Genomic DNA, 24571 nt, shown 5'->3' with positions numbered 1-24571 from the left:
ACTTTAGGGGGAAAAAAACATTTATTCAAGCAATTCATGGAAATTCATGGACTTTTTACATAATTTGCAGCGGTCGTCACAGGACGAGCTCTGTTCCATCTGAACGAGGTTCAGCGTTTACAATTTGATTGTTCTTTATACTGAATTGGTGGTTTGAAGGATAAACTCAAACAGGGATTTGTAAAAAAATAAATACACAATTCTGGGGGGGGGGGTGGGCATTCAGGAAAATGTACAAAAAACACCTGGAACCGTACAAAAGCATACACGTATAACAACCCAACCCAGTTGTACCAGACAGTAGTTGCAAAAAAGAAAAACATCTCTCCCTCCAGTGATTTGTAAGCTCTGCAGCCCCCGAGGGGAAAAAAAAAAAACAAAAACAAGAAAATCTGAACAAGTATCGAGTCCTTTGTACAAATCTGTGTATTTGTTTGGTTATTTACAGTCCAGACAGTGTAGCGAGGACATGGACGTGAAATAAAATGTAAATTTGCAGCAAATTCAACAGGACGTGAGAGGGGACGCGAAGCCCTCCCCTGGCGGTTAAGAGCGGTGCTGGTGGTCGTTCCAGGTGGTGATCCAAGGCTTCTTCTCCGGGGCGGCGTGCCCGGGGTTGCCTCCCTCCCTCGCTTCCCTTTTGATGCGCACGGCGTTGTAACTGGGAACGCTGTCCTCGTACTTGGCGCGTTCGAAAAAACCGCACTGCAAGGGAAACACAAAAGGGAAGCCATTGTTTTGGACATTACCGTTCGTCCCCTATGGCGTCGTATTCTTGGTGATGCGGTTAAAATACATGAATAAATTTGGAAAAGCGATAGCGGGAGGCGCTGACAAGCCGTCGGCAGTCGTCTGAGGATCGAGTAGGAGCCGCTACGTCCTGCGGATCCGCATCTGTTTGCTTTATTATGAAGACAGAAGAAAGAGGCTCTAGCTGCTGCTGCGGCAACTAGGAGGGGAGGAAAAAAGCACCTAAAGAGTTGAAGAGTTGGTTCCTCAGTGCGTTCAAGGGAATAGTTGGGATTTTTTTGAATTTTTTTCAGCTTATTCCTGTTTAATACTCACGCCTCAGTACGTAGAGTCGCCCCCATCAGGAGCCTATTTCAATGCAAGTGAAGGGGGACAAATCCGCAAATCTGCAATCCAACACTTGGATATATCTCGGAGTATGTGTTCCAGATGGTTTTAGCCGGGTTGGACATGTTTTGGACCGGCGTACTGGCACGGCGGTCTTAAAATCACTCAATTTTTGGTCGGTTTTCCCCAAATATCTGCTACGTAGGTGGATCGATTTGGATGATACTTCAACCACGAGCTGTTTGTGACAGTGCGGTTCGAACAAGACCGTTCGTGTGTTTTGGGCTTCAAAATTCAAGATTTCTAGAATTTGGGGTTATTTTTCCTCTTACAATAACACTATGGGGCTGCCGTACAGTGGGCCCTGTGGGCTGGACCCCTAATAATGATAATAATAATAATTATATATATAGTAAGTATATATTATATAATATATAAGTGTTGGGTTGCAGATAATATATATAATATATATAATATAACTCACTCAAAACGTTAGCTTTGCCTGAAATCTAGAGTGAGTTTATGCACTAAACGCAGATCGTGGATTTGTCCTCCATCACTTGCATCGGCGCAAGTAACGGAGGACGTTCTCCTGGAGTGTCTAGTTGGGAGGAAATAATTAAATCCGCCAATGTACATGAGGGGTGTGTATAAAACAAGGAGAAACTTCAATTCCAAACTTTTCCCTTTGACAACACAACCAGTCGCATCCATCGCCCCCTCGTGGCCATGCATCAAAACACCCCATGACCCCCGCATCACCACGGGCAGAGGAAAAGGAAAAAAGGGCTTTTTTTTTGGTAATTATTATTATTTTTTTAATGCGTAAACAGTTTGCCACAGCAAGTTGTCAAGCGTCGAAAAAGCTCGGTGGAGGGGCGTAGAGTGTGCGATAGTTTGAGAGTGTGAGACTTGCTCGTGGCCATCCCAAAACAGCTGAAAAGCACAAAAGAAGCACCCAAAGTGACGCATCCCCCGCACTCCACGGCGAGAATTGTCTTTTTTTTTTTCTTTTTTTTTACCCTCTTTCTTACTCTTTCTTCTTTATCTACGCATCGGCCGTCAGTTTCTCTTTGTCCGGGCTCTCGTTTTTCCCAAAGAAACCACACTGAGGAGAGGCACATTGTTGAATTAAACGTCACATTCAATCTTTTGTGTGTGTGTATTTGTGAATGTACCGAAGGTGGAAATAGTAGTACCTGAAAATCCTTACTTAAGTCCCGATTAAGTGCCACTTCGGCAGAGATCATAAAGAAAAGTAGATGAGGAAAGTAGTAGTAGTAGTCGTGGTAGTTTGTGAAAAATTACTTATTCAGTTACTTTTTCACCCTGTGTGTATTTGGGGGGGGGCAATCTTTTCAAATTGAGATTGGCTGTAATCCATTTCTAATGTTGATAACGTAGACAAAAATAATAATTATAATTTATAGTTAGTTTATATTAATTAATTAATTTTTCTATTTTTTTATTTTTTATTCATTCGTTCATTTTTTTTATTCATTAATTAATTTATTTATTTTATAGGGACTATTTATAGATAACGTAGACAAAAACAACAATAATAATTGATAGTTACTTTATATTAATTTATTTATTTTTCTATTTTTTTATTCATTCGTTCATTTATTTATTTATTCATTTATTTGTTTGTTTATGTAATTATTCATTGGTTTATTTATTTAGTTATATATTTATTAATTTGTTTGTTCGTTAATTTATTTATTCATTCATTCATTTATTTATTCATTCATTTGTTTATGTATGTACTTATTCATTCATTTGTTCATTTATTTGTGTATATATTTATCCATTCATTAATTAATTTATTTATTTTATAGAGACTATAGATAACGTAGACAAAAACAATAATTGAGTTACTTTATATTAATTAATTAATTTTTCTATTTTTTATTTTTATTCATTCGTTAATTTATTTATTCGTTAATTTATTTATTTGTTTGTTCGTTCATTTATTAATTCATTCATTCATTCATTTATTTATTCATTCATTTGTTTATGTATGTACTTATTGATTCATTTGTTCATTTATTCATGTATATATTTATTTATTTATCCATTAATAAATTGATTTATTTATTTATCGAACTGTTGACCAAAGTGCAGCATATAAGCAGAGACAGAACCGCTTTGCATTGATTGGCTCTGAAAAATGTAATATTTAAAAATGTGTTTAAGAGTGTATTATTATTATCATCAAAACTGAAAGTAGAAAATTTGTTAATTTACAAATCAAATACAAGCCTCAGTTTTTCACTTTTACAATGACTCTCAGTACCATTACAGGTGAAAATGGACTCAAGCATTCCAATGAGTAATAATAATTAATAATTGTCCACCTCTGGTCATACACAAATAGTCTCAAATTCTACAAGACATTTTTGTTTGATTCCCTGCCCGGTCTCACCTTCCAGAGCAGGAAGACCAGTAGTCCCAGTAGCAGCAGCCCCAGCAGGATGGCCACCAGTATGATCCACCAGGGCAGGCCGCTGTATTGGGCCGCACGCCGCTCTGGGAACACCGTCACCTTCACCTGAGCAGACAGAACCCACGGTTGCGGTGGTTATGACGGAATTTATTTGAATGGAAGATCTTACAGCAGTTAAAGCAAACTATTGTCAATTTGTTGGTGTACTTCTTTTGTTTTTCCATCTGTCAAATAGAACGCCGTGTTACAGCAGCTCAAATTAAAAGAATGGGCGGTAATATTAAAGTAAAAAGAAATTTGGCAATATGCAATGAACCTAGAAAGTAACAAAGAAATGGAAAAATTGACATTACATTACATTATTTGTGTAAAAATGTAAGTCTCAAAAATCATTATAATTGTGTTGGTACATGCACACAACTAGCTTTTGGCCACTAAAGAAATCACAAACATATTTAAAACAGTTATAACCTATAATATAAGAACATATCTATTGTTCATATGGAGGTTTATTGTTCATAATAGTAATTATTAGGTTTGTTGTATATTGCAAAATTTTTGAGTGATACTTTTGAGTGTATTTCTATATAAAATGTATTTCTTTTCTAACAGTCGGCGTACCTGTGTCTCTGACTTCTTCAGCGCCATGTTCCTATTCACGCCGCTCACATGCAGCGACGCCTTCACGATCACCTCCAGATAGTTGAGGGTGGCGAAATCCTGCACGGAGGAAAATATTCAGAGATTAAAACACAAACAAGTAAACTAAGAAAGTATCTGAATGATCTAAGATGAATAAGCTAGGGTTTAGATATGTCTCCCTTTGATTGACAACAAAGGGCAAATAAAGTGACATACTGTATGCATCTGTATATGTACTAGTACTAGTTCTGTCGGACAACTTGACGGCGCCACATGCTTCCACGCCCTTATGGGCTGGTGTATTTAAGCAGCCAATCCCTCCTGTCCTACCTGCTCCTGTGTTGCTCCACTCCCTCCGCCTCCCCTGCATCCACCTACTCCACTCTTTTATCCAATGGGGGGATTCAAGCTCATGACTCTTATATTTCCAGCTCACTAAGTTCTGTGTTTTCTGTACACATTGCTGGGCGTGATGATCAGTAGAGCCCAGACACCAAACTCGAATGATGCACAATAAATACAATTTATTTAAAATTTAATCTAATAGTTATCTGTCAGAAATGGTTTTATGTTTCACTGAGATATTTACGATAAACTATTTTAGAATGAGGGCTTGACTTAAATAATGAAAGTGTGTGTATTTAGATTCTATAAGTCAAGTCAAGTCAAGATAAGTCAAGCTCTGAATAAGTCATTTTGTCACTTGTTTTCACTCACCTTTAAGAAAGTGCTGTTCCACAGGCGGGAGTGGAGCGTGATGACTGCATTACTGTCCATGTCTCGCAGGGGGCAGTGGAACTCCACGCACGACGCTCCATCGCCACAAGACTGCGAGACAAGAAAAGAAAGGAAAAAAAAAACAGAGGAAAAAAGCAGAGAAGGTCAGCACTGATTTAGGCCACATTTGTTGGGATTTCACACAAAGTAGCAGGAATGCAGTCCAATATATTGTGCTGCTTCCCTCCCTGTGGAAATACCTCAATAATCAGAATCGTAATTCAGAATCAGTTTATTGGGCGGAGTACATTTTGGTATATGAGGAATTTGGCATTGCAGTGCAGGCAAAAAAAACAAATTAATAGTCAAAAAAAATATATATATATACAAAAACATATATACAGAATAAAACAATATACAAAAAGTCATTCTATGGACAATAAATAAATAAATAAACAAACAACTAGATAAATAAATTAATTAATAAATAGATAACTTTTATATATATATATATAAAATAATTTTTTTAAATAATATAGTAAAAATAAAACTGACGAATTGAAAATTTGATAAATAAATAATAATACCAAGAAAAATCGAATAAATCCTATATAAATCCTATTAAAAAATAAAATATAATTTGGAGTTACACTTTTAAATGCAAATAGAGAAGAGAAATGGAAAAAGGGTGTAAAATAAATGCAAAGTGTTACCAAAGTTCGGTATTTTCTCTTGTCAGTCAGAAGTGCGATAGAGCCCTCTTTGTTATTTTGGTCGTCCCCGATGGATCGTCTCCTTCTGGTGTTGGTGTCTTCCTAAAGACATACAAAAGAAAATATATATATTACATTTATCCATATAAATTAGATTTTGATGAATATACATTTGATTTTGCCTTTTAAATCAGGTTTAAGAGTACGTATGAGTCGTGCGTGAGTGTTCCTGCTGACCTTTTTGACCTTGAGGGGGTTGATCTCTCCCTCGGGGGAACAGCTGACCTTCTCCATCACCGTGGAGCCAATCTGCACAAGGTAGAGTAGCCTGTTGCCATCCGTCGTACGCTGGGGCCAGTGGATGACCAGGGTGGCTGTGGCAAAGTCCTTCAGCGGCTTCCCCAGGTTGATGATCTGACCAGCCATAATGTGAAAATAGACTCAGGTCACACTTTGACAACATCAATGACCTAGAACCCAGAACTGTAGAAATGTCAACGTAGGATGCGGAAAATCACTTGTTCTGTCTTATCTGGTGCCTATCTAGAGACAAAAGGACATAAATGTATTATTACACAGCTCTGTGGAATACTCCTGCTATTCTGATTGGTCAATAGCGGGAATCAGCGGCAGACTACATAGAAACTGAAACTGGAAGAGATGCTGATATGTTCGATTTCAGATTAAATGCAGTAAATAGGTTGGGTTGTGTTTTTGGGAGGTGAATAGTTTGCTAGGTTGTTGCAGTGTCAGCCACGTTGTTGTAAGTTATTTTTCTTTGCAGAAGATAGGAAGCAGAAAGCTTTGCAGTCCCTGAGCGCCCTGCAGTACATTAGTTATGAAACTAGGCATACTTGCAATAAAACCATGCAAACTAGTTACAAAACTAAGCATACTAGTCACAAAAATAGGAATACTAGATAGAAAACAAGGCATGCAGTACTAGTAATAAAGGCATACTTGTAATACAACTATGCATACTAGTCATAAAAATAGGAATACTAGATAGGAAACTAGGCATACAGTACTAGTAATAAAACTAGGCATACAAATGACAAAAATGGGAATACTAGACAGGAAACTAGGCATACTAGTATTAAAACTAGGCATACTAGTAACAAGACTATGAATACTATATAGGAAATAAGGCATACCTTAATAGTAATAAAACTAGGCATAATAGTGACAAAACTAGGCATACTAGTTAAAAAATGAGGCATACTTGTAATACAATAAGCCATACTAGTTACAAAACTAGACATACTAGATAGGAAACTAAGCATACTGTATTAGTAATAAAACTAGGCAGAATAGTTACAAAACTAGGCAATATTAGTTAAATACAATACTAGTTGATAAAACTGCGATTTAGTATGCAATTTTTAAAAGTTCCTTATCTTCTGTATTATTCACTAGTATGACCAACAACATTGGACACAGTCATTATATAAACTGTTCTTTCCTGTAGGCCAGGCCTACGTGTTAAGATTAAATTAATTGATGCATGAATTGATATGAATAATATATTTATTTATTTATTTATTTATTTAACTATTGAATTGTAAAAAGAAAAACCTTCAATCACAGTAGAATATTAACTGATTGATTTAACTCCATGCCTTGTTGTTGTTTGAATCTGAAAAATAACATTTAAAAAATATGCAGGGTTTCAGCAGAAATGTATATTTTTTTTATAAAAATGTCGCGCGTATACGTCCACATACACGGAGCGCCGCTCCATGTGTTTAGGGACAGCTTTATGATTATTTAATTTAAAAAAAGGTTTAGTTCCATACGCACTTGTGTCATTCCATTAGGAGTAATGTAAAATAAAACAAAAACGCACTGTTCGGGTACGCCAATCACGGGCACCCCATCGCTGGCAGGCGCATCGTCAGAGAGGGAGACAGGTCGCTCCCTCTCCGCACAAAACTAGGCATACAAGTTATAGAATAACAGCAGGCATATGTGGTGTTGGTATGGTGTGATTTGAGCAGCCACACGGGTCCTGGGTCTAGGTAATTGGGACCCAGGATCAGAGTGGCTGCATAGCTCTTCCACGTTGGTTGGTCTAACAAGCAACAGGTAAAACCCGCATCCCCACACACACTCAGGAGAGGAGCCCTTGTCATGACACATGTCCATCTGCTCCTGGGCTTATTCCACCTGGTCCACTTTCTACAATAAACTGTCTGTCTGAAACCTCATCGTCTGCGTCTCTGTGCTGGAGGACCCTGAAAAACCCCACTTGCGTGGCGTGTAGCAGGCGAAACTGCCACAGCATACTTGTTACAAAACTAGGAATACTAGATAGGAAACTATGCAAACTAGTAATAACACTCGGCATACAAATTACAAAACTAGGCAAATTATTAAAACATAGACATCTAGGCATACTAGTTATAGAATTACAGTAGGCATAGTCGTTACAAAACTAGGAATACTAGAATCCGTAACACTAAAATCAATATTTTATACCAATGTATTATTTTATTGAGTAAGTGGCCATGTCATTAAGGGGATAATCGCAAAACAACCGCCTGCAGTCTGACTGACTACGAGAGGGAAAGCAAACCCAAGCAAGCGGTAGAGACTGCATAGATAAGGGTTCACCCTGCACTCACCCTGAACTGGTAACCGATGGCGCTGCCAATGTCGCTCTCCTTCTTTATATAACTCTCATCTCTGACCTCTCCAGTGAAGTAGACCTGGGAAGGCTGGGCCTGCCTAGGGAGACATACGAAGCACTATCAGTATTTTGCCTTTTTTTATTTTTTATTTTTTTTTATTTCTTTCTTTGTTTGTTTTTGTCTTACCCTGAGACAGACAGTTGCAGCTCAATCACTACGTTCGCCTTCGCTTTGAGAGGGGCCTTGTTCTGTTGCTCGCTGGTCCTGTCGGGAGCAGAGATCACACACACAAATAAGCAAGTGTTAAGTCTTAATAAACAATATTAAGAGATTGTTTATCAATAATCAATCACGGCTTGTGGCACAAAGATTGCGGATCAGGCGATACTCACGTGTCTAACTGTAGATCAATCTCCAGCTCGGTGGTGTCTAGAGAGATGCCTGCTGTGGTGAGGATGATGTAGAAGGTCACCTGGAGACACGCGCACACGCACACACACACACACAAACATACCATTTTAAGATATTTTTACCGATACCCTTGAGGTATCCTATGAGTCCCAGAAGTGATTTATTTTTCTCACCTCAGAGTCTCGTTTAAAGGGATTTCCCAGTTCACAGTCGGCCTGAGATCCGTTGGTGTTGGCTGTGCATATCACAGGCTGCAACCCATCATAAAGTACAGTCACAACCACAACCCCAACCATAAGCATTAGCCATTGTGTGTGTGTGTGTGTGTGTGTGTGTGCCCGCGCGCGTGCGCATGTGCCTGTGTGTGTGTGTGTGCGCGTGAGAGAGAGAGAGAGAGAGAGAGAGAGAGCTCGACTCACCGCGTTCTGTGCAGCGCGGAAGGTGGAGTAGGACAGAGATTTGGGGAAGGAGGCGATGACCGAGGCTTCGTGGGCGTCGTCTCCGTTGCGATTGGACACGGCGACCTCCAAGGCGATCTCCTTCTGGTCGCTCAGAGAGACCTCCGGGACGCCGTTAATGCTGCAGCGTCACGTTCACGAGGAGCAGGTTAGACTGAGAGCAGACCAAGCCTGTGACTGTGTCCGAATTTGGCTTAGATCATGTCATGTTTGCCCGCACTTTGTAGTGAATCGGCTCGGCTAATTTCTGAAACCCGGTTCTTGGCGAGTCACTCAGTAAAAAGATGAATTCAATTCGACTCGTTCATTTGATTGGGTTGTTGTCACGCATGGTGAGCGAGGGAAGACCTCCGGTAAACCATGAACGAGAGTCAGAAGAGTTGGTTCAGAAAAGCATGCAAAGCATTTAATTCTGTCGCAGGTATTTGTTTTGGTGGAATGCAAAATGTCACATTTTATATGAATTTTGCAGAATGCCTTGATCCTTTGTTCGACATTAATTTCATCCTCAGTAATTATTTGCAGTTCACGAGTTGAGATTCTGTCTTAGTTCAGTGTGTACGGCCAACGTTACCGAGTTGCAAAAGACACAAACAAACAACTCTTGCCGCATTGACTAACAACTCCTGATTTATTTAAAAGATTTGTTTGCTATCCAATGGCAGTGATGTGACTGTGTGTGTGTGTGTGTGTGTGTGTGTGTGTGTGTGTGTGTGTGTGTGTGTGTGTGTGTGTGTGTGTGTGTGTGTGTGCATACAGCTTAGCTCCACTCACAGTGGCAGTGGGGTGAAGGCATTTTTGTTGTTGGGTTTCCAGTAGCCGTAGCGATACTTCACCTCTAAGTTGCTCTGACATAGGTTGTCGGTGCCGCAGCCCTCCTTCAGGAAGTTCACCTAGCACAGGCAAACACAACACACACACACAGACACACACACACAGACACACACACACACACACACACACACACACACACACACACACACACACGCACACACACACACACACAAAAAGCTAATGAAAAAAAGGACCAATATATACAGTCTATACCTGGGAAAAGCCTTTTACAGCCTTGTCCACTGCAGCTACCTCTGTACGAGTCTTCATTGACTGTTTGGGGTCCAGGACGGGCAGTAATTGGGTTCCGTCCGAGCTCTGCCTCCGCTGTCTTTTGGAATCCTGGAGCTCCACAGACACGTCAATAGGAATTCCCCGCAGCTTGTCTCGGATATTTTCCTTCATGACAAAGTGACCAATTAAAAATAAATGCCTCGATAGGGGCACTACACCGATCAGCCACAACATTAAACCACCACTATTAACCACTAATATTGTGTAGCTCTCCCTTGTGCCGCCAAAACGGCTCTGATCCATTTTGCATGGACTCCACAAGACCTCTGAAGGTGTCCTCTGGTATCTGGCACCAAGACGTTAGCAGCAGATCCTTTAAGTCCTGTAAGTTGTGAGGTGGGGTCTTCATGGATCTGGCTTGTTCTTCCAGCACATCCCACAGAGGCTCAATCAGATTGAGATCTGGGGAATTTGGAGGCCAAGTCAACACCTTGAATTCTTTGTCAGGCATCACAATGTGGCCCTTGTGAAAGTCGCTCAGATCCTTACGCTTGCCCCTTTTTCCTTCTTCCATCACATCAACTTCAGGACTGACTGTTCACTTGCTGCAAAATATATCCCACTCCTTGAAAAGTGCCATTGTAATGAGATGAGTGATGTTATTCACTTAAACTGTCAGTGGTTTAAATGTTGTGGCTGATCGGTGTATAGCCCTCATATAACAAACCACAGTGAATGCTGAGCTTCCGTAGGAAAATTCATTTGCAAACAGCACCCGTTAGACTCCATCCATACCCGAAGCCGTATGGCTCAAGGTCTAGATCTAGTACAATAGCTACCAGTGAGACTCCATCCTCCACGTGAAGCCCTACACGAAGGCTCTAAATCTAAATCTACTACAAGGTCGCCGAATAACACCATGATCTGTACCTGCAAGGTGAATTTTTGGTTGATACACTTCTTATCCCCCTGGCCAGTGAGGGCCAGGGTTCCTTTTGACTCGTAGTCTGAGCCGGAGCGCTTGGTGAAGACCCCCCTGGGCGGGAGACCATTCTTCCTGCGCTCGGCATCCGCCACAATGGAGTACATCACCACTGGATAAGGACAAGACAGAGAGTAAGGAATAAGAAAGGCAAATGCAGAATATTACAAACACTCTTTGACTTCAATAGATATACAAATCTGGGATTTATTTTTCTGGATTCTGGGAATAACCCCAATATGGGAATTTGATGCCAAAGGCCATATTAAACATGTTTAATATGGCCTGTTTGTATGTGGTATGGTAATGGTATGTTATGAGTCTCCAACAAAGAAAAATATCACTTTTATATTATATTAATATATAATATAATATTTATATTTATATTGAGTCTATATTTTTTATTGCAAATAACAGATCGGATCGGCTTATACTCGTATTTGCAGTGGCAACATAGTATTAATGCATCCCTAGAGTTAAATCTTGTGTTATACATGGTTTCCTGCCATGGTTCATGGACACCGGATTGTTCCATGTTCAGGGTATTCATAAAACATTTACCTTCTCTTCATGAAAACAGATGACAAGGGGGTCAGGTGCGGAAAATGTAATCATCATGGTGCAGTTGGATGTGGAGCTGTCACTATTATTATGTTATCGCCTGGGCTCAATTATTTGAGGTCTAACGCAATGGTGTTGTAAAATCTACTATCCATTTAAGGTTGAAGTTTTCATACAAATTTAAGAATCTTTTGTTCCAATGTTGGAAATGCTGCCACTCGCAGACTCAGCTCTGTCCTAGATGCAATGGCATACAAATACTGCGGTGTCATGACATAACACTGCATATATGTATGACTGTATGTATATGTATGTGACAAATAATGTCTTGAACTTGAACTTGAACTTGTTGTGTGCCCAGCATGCCGACAGCACAGGTTAAAAAAATAAAAAAATAAAATAAAATAAGGGAAATGTTGCAATAAATACAATGTGAATTATGTGTGTTTCTATCAGATCTGTTCAGGTAGTGTAACAGTCTGTCCATATTTGTTCTGATGCAAAATGTCAATAAATAGCTCTTCTGCAATAGGTAGACAGGAATCATTGTGCGGGTTTAAGCTTATACCATGATAGTGGCATAGTAATTAGTTGGAGACTATTTGTATGACAATTAATTGTTATCTAAAATTTCATGACAGTCGGATGTTAAATTGTGAGAGCTTACCTAGTTTGGGATTGTAGTTCTTTGGGTTGGCAGTGAATTGGAAACACGCTTTGATCTCCATACTGTGAACACAAAGTAGATTAGTGGTTGATTTCATTATCAGACACAATGCACGTACTGTACATTATGCAGGGTCATACTTTCAAAAGACATTTACAGATACACAAACAGACTGACCAGACGGTGTTACCACAGTTTTTATTGGTGAAGTCAAGCTCCTTCGGCGTGATCATGATTTCCTTGGAAATGCTAACAACGGGTCGCGCTCTGGGAAGACAAAGCCAAGAGGCAGAATCAATCAATACCTGTCTGAATAACGACTAATTCTCCTTATTCATCTGTTCCGAGTTTCTGCATCTGAGTATTACTGTATGTCACACTGCGGACCTGTAGACGAAGACCGAGTCAGAGAGGGAGCCCACGACCAGGTCAGGGTAGGAGTTAAAGTCCAGATCCATGTTGGCCGCCAGGGAGTAGCCAAACAGCGTCACCCCCAAGGACTTGCCTTTCAGGACCTGGGAGTACACCAAGAAAAATGTAATATGTTGCTGGAGATATTGCACTGATTTCAAATCATCCTGACCAGACCCACCCCTGCAAACATGTTCCTAGCGATGCCAATAAGCCAGTGCCGAGTGGAAATTAATTGAGAATTAGGCTTAGGCAAAAACCATGGGCTTGTGGTGAGTAAGAGCAATAGTGCCCTGGTTTTCATAGCTATGTCTGTTAACCAACCAATTTTATTAGATAAATGCACATTGAGTTGTCTTTCACACTGAGCAACTCAAAACAAATGCACCCCAAAACAAAATGACAGCCCGTCACCTGTGCAGGTTGGTTGGAGTTGATTCCTTCGGCTGATCCATGGTAGATGTAGACGACCCCTGTTCCATTGTTGTCATACGGAGCCCCCACTGCTATATCTGACACACAAAAGAGCAACTGAAAGTGGTAATTGCACATTAACACAGCTAAGATAAACACATGTACACAAACACAAAAAAGTAGTTAAATGTTACTTATTTTGGGTTTTGGTCTTACCATTGTAGCCGTCCTGATTGATGTCGCCCAGGTTTTCCACGGCCAATCCAAACATGGAGTCCTTTGGCCCGTTTATCCGGATGGGCATGACCTGATCCCAGTCCCCGACTTTATTAATGTAGATATAGACAGCGCCCCCTATGTCTCCATCCTTCTCGAAATACTGAGGAGCTCCCACCACGATATCCTGCCAACTAGCCAATGACAGAACCACATGTTGGTGAATACGTTCATACATCGGTGAATACCTTTCGCTCTCGCTCTCTCTCTCTCTCTCTCTCTCTCTCTGTCGCCCACCCGTCTTTATTGAGGTCCACCACGGCCAGGTCATAGCCAAAGGAGGAGGCCAGACCCTCCCCCTCCAGGGTGTACTCGGCCAGCAGGGCTCGGCCCGTCTCAGAGTCCCTCTTCAGCAGCACAACTGCTCCGCTGTGGTTGTACCTGGGAGCCCCCGCCACCACGGTCAGCTGCTTATCCTTGCTCAGGCTCATCCCAGAGTCCAAAGAAAAGCCTTTAGACAGAGAGAGAGAGAGAGAGAGAGAGAGAGAAGGGGAGAGAGCGAGTCAAGGGCTGTCAAGGGCCAAGACAGATGGACTGGTCTGACAAACAATATTTTTCAATTTAGGAAATGGCTGTAGTTCTTTGGTATATGGGGTACACATGACAGTGTAGAAAAGAAAACCTGCATGGAACACAATCATTTGAGCAACTTAACGAAACTTTGGCAAACCACACAAACTAATTAGCCCTGATGTTAACATAACTCTGCCGACTTAACTCTTACGTTACCTTCTAACGGAGGTAGGCTGGATATAGCTGGATATACTGCTCATAGCCAGCGCAACCTTATGTGAGGTAATATAAGCATAGTTATATGTTATGTATTTCTGCCTTCAGTACAACCTTAAGAACATCATCACAATTATCTCACAGCTATGCAGAGCCTTGGTGGTCTCATGGTCTCATCAATCTTCCAATCTTGAAAAGATAAGTTAGAACTACATTTGACCATTATCTGCTTATGCTGTCAGAAGGGCATAACAACACCAGGCCTGTGACCTCTTAGGAATGTTGTGCTGTACCCAGGTAGCTGTTGGCAGGGACCGGGACCAAGTCTGGGTCCTTTTTGTTCTCATCTCCGGCCTCAAATGGACCATCATCATAGAGGCCCATCTCCAAGAGGGTGTTGTTCCTTTGCTCCAGGCGAACCACACCTAGAGCGAAGGAGGGGATAGAATGGGATGGAACAGAGAACAGAAGGAGGGGAAGGAGGGGAATATGAAATGAGGCAAATTAGAGAAAGGGAGGGGAAGAGTGATGGAGCTTGGAGTTGGCATGTCATGAAAGGATAACCCATGGGACATCAATAAAAGGTAAAGTAATGTCAAACAAATGAGTGAAAATGACATTACTGGAAGACTGGGGAATTTATCAGCTGTCCAACGATGATCAATAAGCAAATTCGACAGCAGCTCTAGGTCTGGTCTGGTAACATATGGTATGGTATGGTAGGCTTATATAAAAGACACTTTAATTGATTGCACATCTACAAAAACATTTCCATGTAATCTTATCTATATAGACCTCTCGCACAAAAATAGACAAAAATGCCCCCCACTATGTGTGGACCCCACGTGGCTGATGTGACCACTGGAGCTCCAACAGTGGATTAACATGGATTTAATAGGAAGCGTGCACTAACAGCACGCCGTGCCACGCCCGTATGCTGCGCCAACGCGCCAGGTGTATTTCGGGCGTAATAGTCACTCCAGAACCGCTTTTCCACATTTGGGCCCAGAAGCTGCTGAAACAGAAACCTGAGCAGGTCCTAATCGTTGAGTACTACAAAGTCGGCCCAAGTGCTTCCGGCGCTTGCGAGGACTTTTTTGGGACCAGGACTTCGAAATGTCTAAGTGCTGTGAACTAAGCTCCTGGTCCCTGAAATGGTTTCTGTGGTGAAAAAGAGTCTATTTTGAATATTCCAGAGAAGTAAGAGCCAAATAGAGGAAGCAATTTTTAGGTGCGTTTGATGACTCTCACGTAGCTTGTGTTTGACCAATTGGTATTGTTCAGTACAACAAACTGCTCCCCAATGGTGGCCGTTCCCCTGAAAAGAACCAGGCCACTTGCAAGAACTTGGGACCACGTTCCTACCAAGTTCCTCCTGTGGAAAAGGTCTCCGTTCTAAAGTTCTTTAATAGGTTAGCTTTTTTTACACCTTCATTACAAACTTGCACACCTTCCTGGACTCTACCTACCTTTCCAGTTGAATGCTCCCGGGGCACCAAAGATCAGGTAGTGGTAGTTCTTGTCGAAAGTGGCAGAGAGGCCCTGCTGGCAGGAGCCAAACCTCTCGTGGCCCCGCAGTCGGCTCAGGCAGAAGTGCCAATTTCCCCCATCCTCATCAGAAGCGGGGTCGATGTTCAGATCTTGGCTCAGCACGTAGCAACGTCCAAGGATGTCACGGGACTCGATGTTGGTGTTGATGTTGGACCGACGCTGGTAGCGGTGAGCGCAGGTCTGGCACAGATATGGAGAGAGCGAGGGATAGAGAGAGACAGAGGGACAGAGAGACAGAGAGAGAGATAGTGACCAATATATGCGTTACTGGGCAAAACATTGAGACCAACAGCAAAAAAGACCAATCGAATGTATTAACTTGTTAATGGGTTAGGGTTAGGGTTATATAATACTATACACCAGAGATTCTGTCCCACAGTCTTACCACAATCTTTCCGCCCGGCCCCTGACTCTTCACTGTGACTCCCATCCACTGGTTCTCCTTACTTTCTTCACGCAGGTCCACTTCAAACGGAAAGAGGAGTGAAAAATTAGCAAAGGAACGGACAATAATTAGACGACCAAACAGGAATATGCAAATGCAAAAAAAAATGCAATCCCAGTGGAAATCACTGGCCTGCCTACCATTGTTATCGAAGTCCACTCTGGTGCATCTGTCGGAGGAAGTGACGAGGTCACAGCTGTAGAGCCCCCCGGTCACAACAGCTTTCTGACCAGGCAAGGCCGTGGCTGTAGGAGCTCCAACCAGAAACCTGCAACAAACATGATGCATCAGAACCAAAAACCAACCGGCAGCTGAGCGGTCCGACAGATCTGCACATCTGCTGCTTTTCCATAGGATGTCCCACATGTAGTCCACTATGGCACATACATACTGTACAGCTATATGCACATATGCAAGTAAGTGCATGTGCATGCACGAGCACACACATAGCGTGCACACACACACACACTTAACCAAGCTGATGTTCCATGTCCTATAGTGGGTCAAAGAAGTCTTTCAAATGGCTGTAGTGGTTCATTGAACCCAGCTCCTTGACGAACACACACACACACACACACACACACACACACACACACGCACGCATGCAGGCATGCACACACACACAGACACACACACACACACACACACACACAGCCTCCCTTTGTGGACTATGGACAAGGGCAGATGGGGACTACCAAGGGGCCAGCGGTTCCCAGGGTTTCACACTATGTATCTGACTCCAAATCAGTGGGGCTAAAGACGTCATGGTGCATGAAGTGAAGCTTTGTAGAGGGTCACAGGGGGCAGCAGAGTGCGCACATACCTCCAATACATCCACATATGAGTCCCCTTCTCTCTGCCTCTCTCTCTCTCTCTGTTTCTATAGTTATACTTCACTTTTCTCAGACTCACCCTTCCTGTTGCTTCTCTGGGCTACACCTGTCTTTGTTGCTCTCTCGTTCTCGTCTTCTCTTTTTTGTTACATTTTCATGTCTGTGGTTTCAGTAAAAGCCACGGACTAGTAGAAACCTGTGTATTTTTGAACCCCCAAAACACACAAAAACTTTAATAAAAAAAGAAAAACCTTGAAATTCTAGATAATCTAACTCTATTAGTGCTTCTTATTTCTAGAGAATGTTTGGCTGGCTGTGACTGTGCCATACAGTGGTTGATACTGTGACAAAATGTACTAATTGTCGGCCACTTTGGACAAAATGGTTTGATCACTGATGTTATGTAACGTAATTGAATGTAATGTAATATATTTTCAAAGCAGTGGCGGTTCAAGTTCAAGTTCAAGAGATTATTTCTCACATACATATACATACATGGAGGTTCAAAAAAAAAATCACTGAATATTTTTGCAGTGTACTATTAGTGCTTACCATAGCGTCCAATGTAAACAGTCACTCTTCATGTAGCTTGTGTACAATGGTTAGATAATTATATTTCCAGAGGAATGTCTAAGAAAGTAAATACATTACTCTCATTAAAAGGATGAAATAAGATCCTTCGGCCACAACAGAAACAATCATCCTTCACCTCAATACCAGGGTCTTTGTTCGGCCGTGCATTAAATGCAACAAGAATACTTTATCACGTATGGTACTGCGATAAGGTCCAGACTCAAAGTCGGGCGCGTGAACTTTGGCCGGCGGAGTCGACGGAGATTGCAAATGACTCGACACTTGAGAGGAGAGTTTGGTGTAAGAAACTGGAACGGGGAGAACGGAAGGGAAAGGGCTCCGCAGAGGCAGACTGACCCTAGGAAGCAGGGTCAGGTCACTACTTCCGAGGTGCACTGTGCCTTGAGGAACCAGATGTACCAAGTAGTTCTGGGCTGTTGCACATGGCCCTTTGATTAAATTAACGCAGCAATAAACTAAAAAATTAAAATAGAAAAATACTCAAAATTGACTTAATGTCCTCCAATTTATGCACTCAATATCTGTCAAAAATGTTTATTTTTCACACTTAGTTTTTATCATGAGAAATACCAGATGGCTGAAAGTAAAGATTTAACATTTTTGTTGTTTAACACTTTGAGCATTTTTTTTTTCCATTGTTATACAAATGTAGCCAAACTGTTTCAACAACATCAAAAGTCAGGCATCCTGAGCTGGGAACAAATGGAAAATCTGGCCCCCATACAAGACACAGCGACAGAGTTAACAGCAACAACAGATGACATGGCAACAGATTTGCAGTACTGCGCAAAGGTTTTAGGCACTTTAGATGTTTACACAAAAACATTTGTCTTCGAAGGTTATTTTATATATATAAGAGTCCAGCAACAGATGGTACCGTACTGTGTGGCCCCCACGGAGCCCCGATATCAGCATCATCCACTCAGTCTGGGATCACATGAAGAGACAGAAGCAACTGAGACCCGAGCCGAGACTCGCAGAAGAACTGTGACAAGTTCTCCAAGATGCTTGGAACAACCTACCCGCCGAGTACCTTCAAAAACTGTGCGACAGTGTGCGTAGGGGAATTGGTGCTGTTTTAAAAGGCCAAGGGTGGCCACACCAAATATTGATTTGATGAAGGGTTTTTCTGTTTACCGCACTTTCTATGTCGTTAATTGATAAATAAAAACTATTCATGCCGTTATTTTAGGAAGCATCCTCTCTTTTGCACAGTGCTGAATATCACTGACTTTCTGTTCCATCGAAATCTTTACGTATTCTAAACTTACACAGACTTTTGAAAGTTTTAGGACCATGGCTGTCATAATGCACCACTTTAAATAAACACAGACTCGTCCGACTTCAGTGTATCCCCCCTATCTTTTTTTTTTTGCCCCGCTGTTTATCTAATCATTTACCACCAGCAGAGGAAAGCCCCGGCACATGGGGCCAAAAAAAAAATGTTTGCATTGGTCTTCCTGTGAAGGACAGGACAAACACCATATTTGGAACAGCATGAAGCTGTAGCTTCCCGCGAGGGACCTGCCCGTTGCTTAGCGGCAGCCCCGACATGGTTTGCAGAACCAGAGGTGCTCTCCCATGTGTTACCCAACATTCCCCTCTGCGTGCCAGACCGCGGTGCCAGCATGCTCCAAAGCCAGAGGCCTATCAGCAGCTAGGTACCCATAGGAACCGAGTCCCGGGGAGAGATCGAACGGATGAATTATGTGCTATTTGCTGCCCAGATGTGAACATGATTTATGCTCCTCTAAGCGTACGTGATGCCATTCTCTCTCTCTCTCTCTCTCTCTCTCTCTCTCTGTCTATTCAGTTCATTTCTTTACTCTTTGATCTTGTCTACCCTGACTTAACCTGACTTAGATTTAGCCTTTTGGCGGAGAGAGGACAGGAGCAGAAGAGACGGCAGGAATGTCCGAATGCAGGCTGAGGGGGTTCCTGTAGTATGTCCTTCTTTCTTTGTTTCTTTGTTTCTTTGTTTCGTTCTTTAATGATTTATTTCTTTCCTCTCTCTTTACCTCAATGTCACTGAAGATCCTGCAGAACTCTCAGTCGTCACTATATCATTATAGTAACGAAGGCAATGTTTTTTCTCTCACACATCTCTCACAACAAACTGCCTATTTTTAATACTCCCTCACTCTCTCTCGGTCTCTCTATCTCTCTCTCTCTCTCTCTCTCTCTCTCTCTCTATCTCTCCATCTCATCCCTCTTTCTCTCCCACTTACTTGAAGCTCTTGATTTTATTATACAGACAGCTCCATCTGGTAATTATGACCGACCGTGGAATGTATCACACAAGTAAACACTGTTAGAAAACACACACACACACACACACGCACACACACACACACACACACACACACACGCACACACACACACACACACACACACACACACGCACACATGCACACACACACACACACACACACACACACACACACAGAAATACAGGTTGCAGCAGAGTCCCTCCCTCACCTCAGGGGAATGTGCACCATTCATACCTGTAGGGCAAACAACCGAGGTTCACAACTGAGTCAAGTTGGCAAGGCAATATGGGTTTGGCAGTGAGGAGGGCTGACTGACATCTCACACCCAGTTGACACATATGCGGTTGCACCGTGAGTGAGAGGGAAGGTTTGGGAAACAAAAGGAAACTATGAAAAAAACACCCTCTCAACAGGATAAAATATTCAACCCTAGCTAAATGGCCTTTTCCCCTGAACAGGACTGTGGCCAGCCCCGCTGGGTCCTGGCTGTCGGGCTGCTAGTGTTCCACTTGACTAACAGTGGACCATGCCTGGCTGCACAGCAGCCCGGTGGCATGTTCTGCATGGACAGAAGGAATTAACTCCTTTTTTACCGTTAACAGCACTGCCACACAAGCAGTTACCTGCTGTCACCATACTGATGTGTAACGCAGAAATATCAGGTTATTTTTTACATTTCGTAGATCAAGCAGCTCCGTTCTGACCGACCAAAACATTTTTCAGATTCAAAGCCAAACTGGGAGTCTATCTAGATTAGCTATCGCAAAGAGTTAACACCTCACACTGTCTTTAATTTCTCGGGCAAGTTGGTGAAGGCTGTGGTCACGTGCTGACCCACACAGGTCTCTCATTTAGACACAGTTGTAAAAATGGAACAGAAACTTTTGAACATGTAGGTACTGCACTTGACCTCGCTCATAAAAGTGTCTATATAACGCCTTGGGCCATTTAATAGCTCTAAATCTACTGTTCATAAACTGGAATGCAAAGACTGCAATAAACTAAATAAAATAAAACAACTTTATACAGGTGAAATGGGAATGTTGTCAGGGTCAATTCGGGTTCTGTAAAGGAATTTCTGCATACTTGTTATCTTAACCTCCCCATGTGTTGGTGACTTTCCGTGTGGTTTATAAAACCAGAAAAAAAAGGAGCTACACACACACACACACACACACACACACACACACGGGTTTGTTTCATGAGGTTAGACACATGAAAAATATACTTATTTACACCACTTTCCCAAAGTGATCAGCGCCAGTGGTCATTTGATGGCAATTCATCTTTCATCCAGGCAGGTTCTTTTGAAACAATGAAGACAGGGGTGGAAAGTAATGCAGTAAAAGTACTTTGTCACTGTACTTAACATTTTTCAAGTATCTGTACTGACTTTAGTATATTCAGTTTTGGATATTTTCAACTTTTACGACTCCACTACTCTAATACTAACAGGCTCTGTCATATCAGTGCACTGGACATGACATGAACTGTTACTTTTAATACTTCAAGTACATTTCACAGCAAGTGCTGGGATACTTTTACTTAAGGAGAAAGGTCAAGGTGGTCCTTTCATTGAATACAATCCTTTATGTTTTTGGGGGGCCAGGATCCAAACCGTCTATCTTTACTAAAAACATGGTTAGGGGGGTTGACACGGAAGACGGGCATGTGGGTGAATAACAATAAATACATACACAATAAAATGTTGAAGATTATATTAACTAAATTATATTCGATTTCATTTCATTTAATTTCATCTAATTATAATTCAAATAAAATAAGAAACGCTGCCTTTATTACAGTAACGGAATATGGGTGGTTTTAGAAAAGAAAAAAAAGTAACTATGAGAATAAAAACAATTAATTTTTTTTACCTGCGATACGCCTTATGAGTTAAACACGTGCAGCCCAAGTTATAATAACATGTATTCATATGTAACGACATGGAACAAGTTGATGAAAAACACCAGGTTTAAAACACTCACATTTTTTTATTCTCGGGCTGGAGCTGCCAGTGCATGGCCAGGGAGAAGCCGAAAAGGCTGCCAGGGTCTCCGTTCTTCCTTACGACATTATCCTCGTCCAGATTAAAAGTCCAAAGCGTCCCGCACTGCAGGAGAAGGACGAGGGACAAGCCGCAGAAGGTCCGCGTCCTCCTGTCCTCCATGGTGAGCGCCGACTGTGGGGAAGCCCAGGAGCCTCCTGGTGATAGAGACACGAGAGAGAGAGAGAGCGAGAGAGAGAGCGAGAGGGTGTGTGTGTGTGTGTGTGTGTGTGTGTGTGTGTGTGTGTGTGTGTGTGTGTGTGTGTGTGTGTGTGTGTGTGTGTGTGTGTGTGTGTGTGTGTGTGAGAGAGAGAGGATCTATGGCTGCGGGGAAGCTGGACACTGCCCCTCCCAACACACACACACACACACACACGCACAAGCGCGCGTGTAGGCGCATGCATACACCTCCCCCACCATTAATAATTACAAAAAATAAACTTCATAAGCGCAGCTTAGTTGCGAAGGAGGAGGGCTTGCTCCGCTACTGTTCTGCGATTTTGAGCGGCGCCTGCGGCATTGAGAAATGCTAAAGAAACCCTGTAATGGTGGCTGTAGTGCGTCAAGCTTTATTGTCAGTCACAGGACAGGAACTGGCAGAAGATGCAGCAGATGACCATCAGCAAACGTAGCGGCCAGCGGCCAGCGCTGTCGGCTCACAGCAAGAAGGTTCTGGGTTCTTGCATGTCCTCCCCGAGCTCACATGGGTTTCCCCCGGTTCCTCTCGAAAGAGGTGCAGGTTGGGGTTAGACACTCCCACCAATGCCCTTGAACCCTGCACCGGTCAAAAGCTGAAGACGCCCCCGGGCCTTGTGCTGTGGCTGTCCAGTGCTCCATACGTCCTTGCGGATGGGTTAAATGCAGAGGACATAAAGTGGTCTAAGCTCCATTTCAGGTTCTAATCTCATATGGAAGAAGAATTGAACATAAAGCTCAGTCAAAGTGTTTGCAGTTGGATTGGACCTTGCTTTGGTGCAAGCTGTCAAACATCCTTGCGTAATGTAATGCAAACATTACAGCCCACCCTCCACACTTATTTCTGGTGCCAAGGAACCAGAGACAATGGCTCGGACAGTAAGTCCGGGTCCATACATTCGAAGACCTCTGGGGACAACGACCTACGCCGGCGAGGGGAGTTTATGACTTCTTGTGAGGCTTGGACAATGGATGGATCATGATGGATCATCATGGATATACGGCTCCCGCTGAGCACACGAGCCAAATCCCTCCGCCATACCGCAATCAAAACCCTGCGTAATTAGCCCTCGCCCAACAGTGCCATGACGAAGCCTCTCTGTTCTGCTCCCCCGGATGATCAGACACCACCGCCACCGCAGCGCTGCGTTCTGGGTTACGGCTCATTAGATGAGTCACAGTCCCCAGATGAAGTTCCGAGCGCGGTGCGCCAGGGGAACAGACCGTCGCCCTCATTGCGGACCCTGCGGAATGGCATTATCCGAAATTCTGACCCGAAGCCATCCCCTCACAACACAACGCTGGCTTTGTCCGAATGGAGAGGCAGGGGGAAGAAACAAGGCTTAGAAAGGGAGGGAAGGAAAGACTTTCCACCCGCAGTTCCAAGGGCCCAGATCAGAGACGATTGAGAGAGGGCAGGAGGTTCTCCTCATCAGAATTAGAGGTATAATATGGATATATATATATATATATATATATATATATTTAGGTTTTCTGCTCACAGAAAGAACACTGTGTTTGAAATCTAATCAATCGCCATAAAGAACACCCTACCCAAATCAAATGCTTTAAAAACATATCCTATTTTGAGCTTCCTGGCAAGCCACCCGCTCAGCTGTGCTCTTTGAAAAGTTAATTTCATCATCTTTCTCTTTAAAAGAAATACATAATGCAATGACCAAGTCATGAAACAGGTTCTCCTGTGTTTTTATATTTTTTGTAAATATTTGAAGTATTGTTTTTTTTGTTCGTTTTTGTTAGCCCTACACTTAAGATATGATAAGATAAGATAAGACTAATAAGATCAGATAGGATAAGATAAGGTAAGATAAATAAGATAAGATAAGATAAGATAAGATAAGATTTACTTTATTGTCCCACAGGGAAATTTGTCTTAGGCTCACACACAATTGCCAACAACGTCACAATGCACATACAGGCATAGTATATGGATCATACATACACTCGTGCATAAACCTGCTTAAATTCACATTTTGACTGTGAGACAGTAGTTATTTAAACTAATAAAAGGTAACAAAAAGACAATAGTTTCATATAATCAAACCAGATAATAATACTTATACTTAATTCTCCCTCTCTCTCTCTCTCTCTCTCTCTCTCTCTCTCCCTCCCTCCAAGCAACTGGATCTGTCATTGGGGCGAAAGACGGATTCATGAGATTTCACTCTTCGCTCCACTCCTCGCCAACCATTTTAAAGCCCTCGTGTCCATGTCGTACCAGTCAATGGCTTTTTCAAAGGAGGGCTGCTCGTGCCCAGTCAGCTCCCAGTTCCTGTTCCGTGTCTCCCTGTTCTCAAGGGTGAAACTAAAGGTCACGCCTCCTGTGTACATACACAACACACTGAAAATACCAAAATGGCCCCCGCTGATGAATAAAAGGCTGTTTTTTTTAACATAGCTTACTAATTACAGC

General features: G+C 42.3%; 1 protein-coding gene across 3 annotated transcripts; it reads right to left on the bottom strand.

Annotated features, from left to right (window-relative positions):
- Positions 1-11: 11 nt before the first annotated feature.
- Positions 12-22061, bottom strand: LOC307237593 (integrin alpha-6-like). Of its 3 annotated transcripts, none has more exons than XM_080010347.1 (26): positions 21884-22061; positions 16339-16466; positions 16139-16218; positions 15672-15933; positions 14496-14627; positions 13711-13924; positions 13414-13607; positions 13198-13295; positions 12760-12887; positions 12550-12639; positions 12373-12434; positions 11093-11256; positions 10181-10327; positions 9869-9987; positions 9056-9215; positions 8810-8887; positions 8618-8697; positions 8412-8489; positions 8220-8322; positions 5833-6009; positions 5596-5697; positions 4883-4993; positions 4145-4243; positions 3503-3628; positions 2100-2185; positions 567-705 (listed from the first exon to the last, which is right to left on the bottom strand). In XM_080010347.1, the coding sequence occupies exons 1-25, from the start codon at positions 21916-21918 to the stop codon at positions 2126-2128; spliced, it is 3027 nt and encodes a 1008-aa protein (XP_079866473.1). In that variant the 5' UTR covers positions 21919-22061; the 3' UTR covers positions 567-705; positions 2100-2125. The 3 variants fall into 3 exon arrangements, with proteins under 3 accessions (XP_079866472.1, XP_079866473.1, XP_079866474.1); XM_080010348.1 differs by having other exon boundaries at positions 587-705; positions 2112-2185; XM_080010346.1 differs by lacking the exon at positions 2100-2185 and having other exon boundaries at positions 12-705.
- Positions 22062-24571: the final 2510 nt, after the last annotated feature.

Source organism: Zeus faber, assembly GCF_960531495.2.
Source record: "Zeus faber genome assembly, chromosome: 12".
NCBI lineage: Eukaryota > Metazoa > Chordata > Actinopteri > Zeiformes > Zeidae > Zeus > Zeus faber.
Note: the sequence above shows the minus strand (reverse complement) of the source record. Positions and strands in the feature narration are given on the sequence as shown.

Bases quoted from the DNA above. Each gene is read 5' to 3' on its own strand.
- LOC307237593 (XM_080010346.1), bottom strand. From the start codon at position 21,918: ATGCACTGGCAGCTCCAGCCCGAGAATAAAAAAAT. The intron at 15,934-16,138 runs GTAAGACTGTGG...TATCTGTGCCAG, and splicing joins GGCCGGGCGGAAAGATTGTG to ACCTGCGCTCACCGCTACCA. The intron at 4,994-5,595 runs GTAACACTTTGC...CTTGTCTCGCAG, and splicing joins AGAGAAAATACCGAACTTTG to TCTTGTGGCGATGGAGCGTC.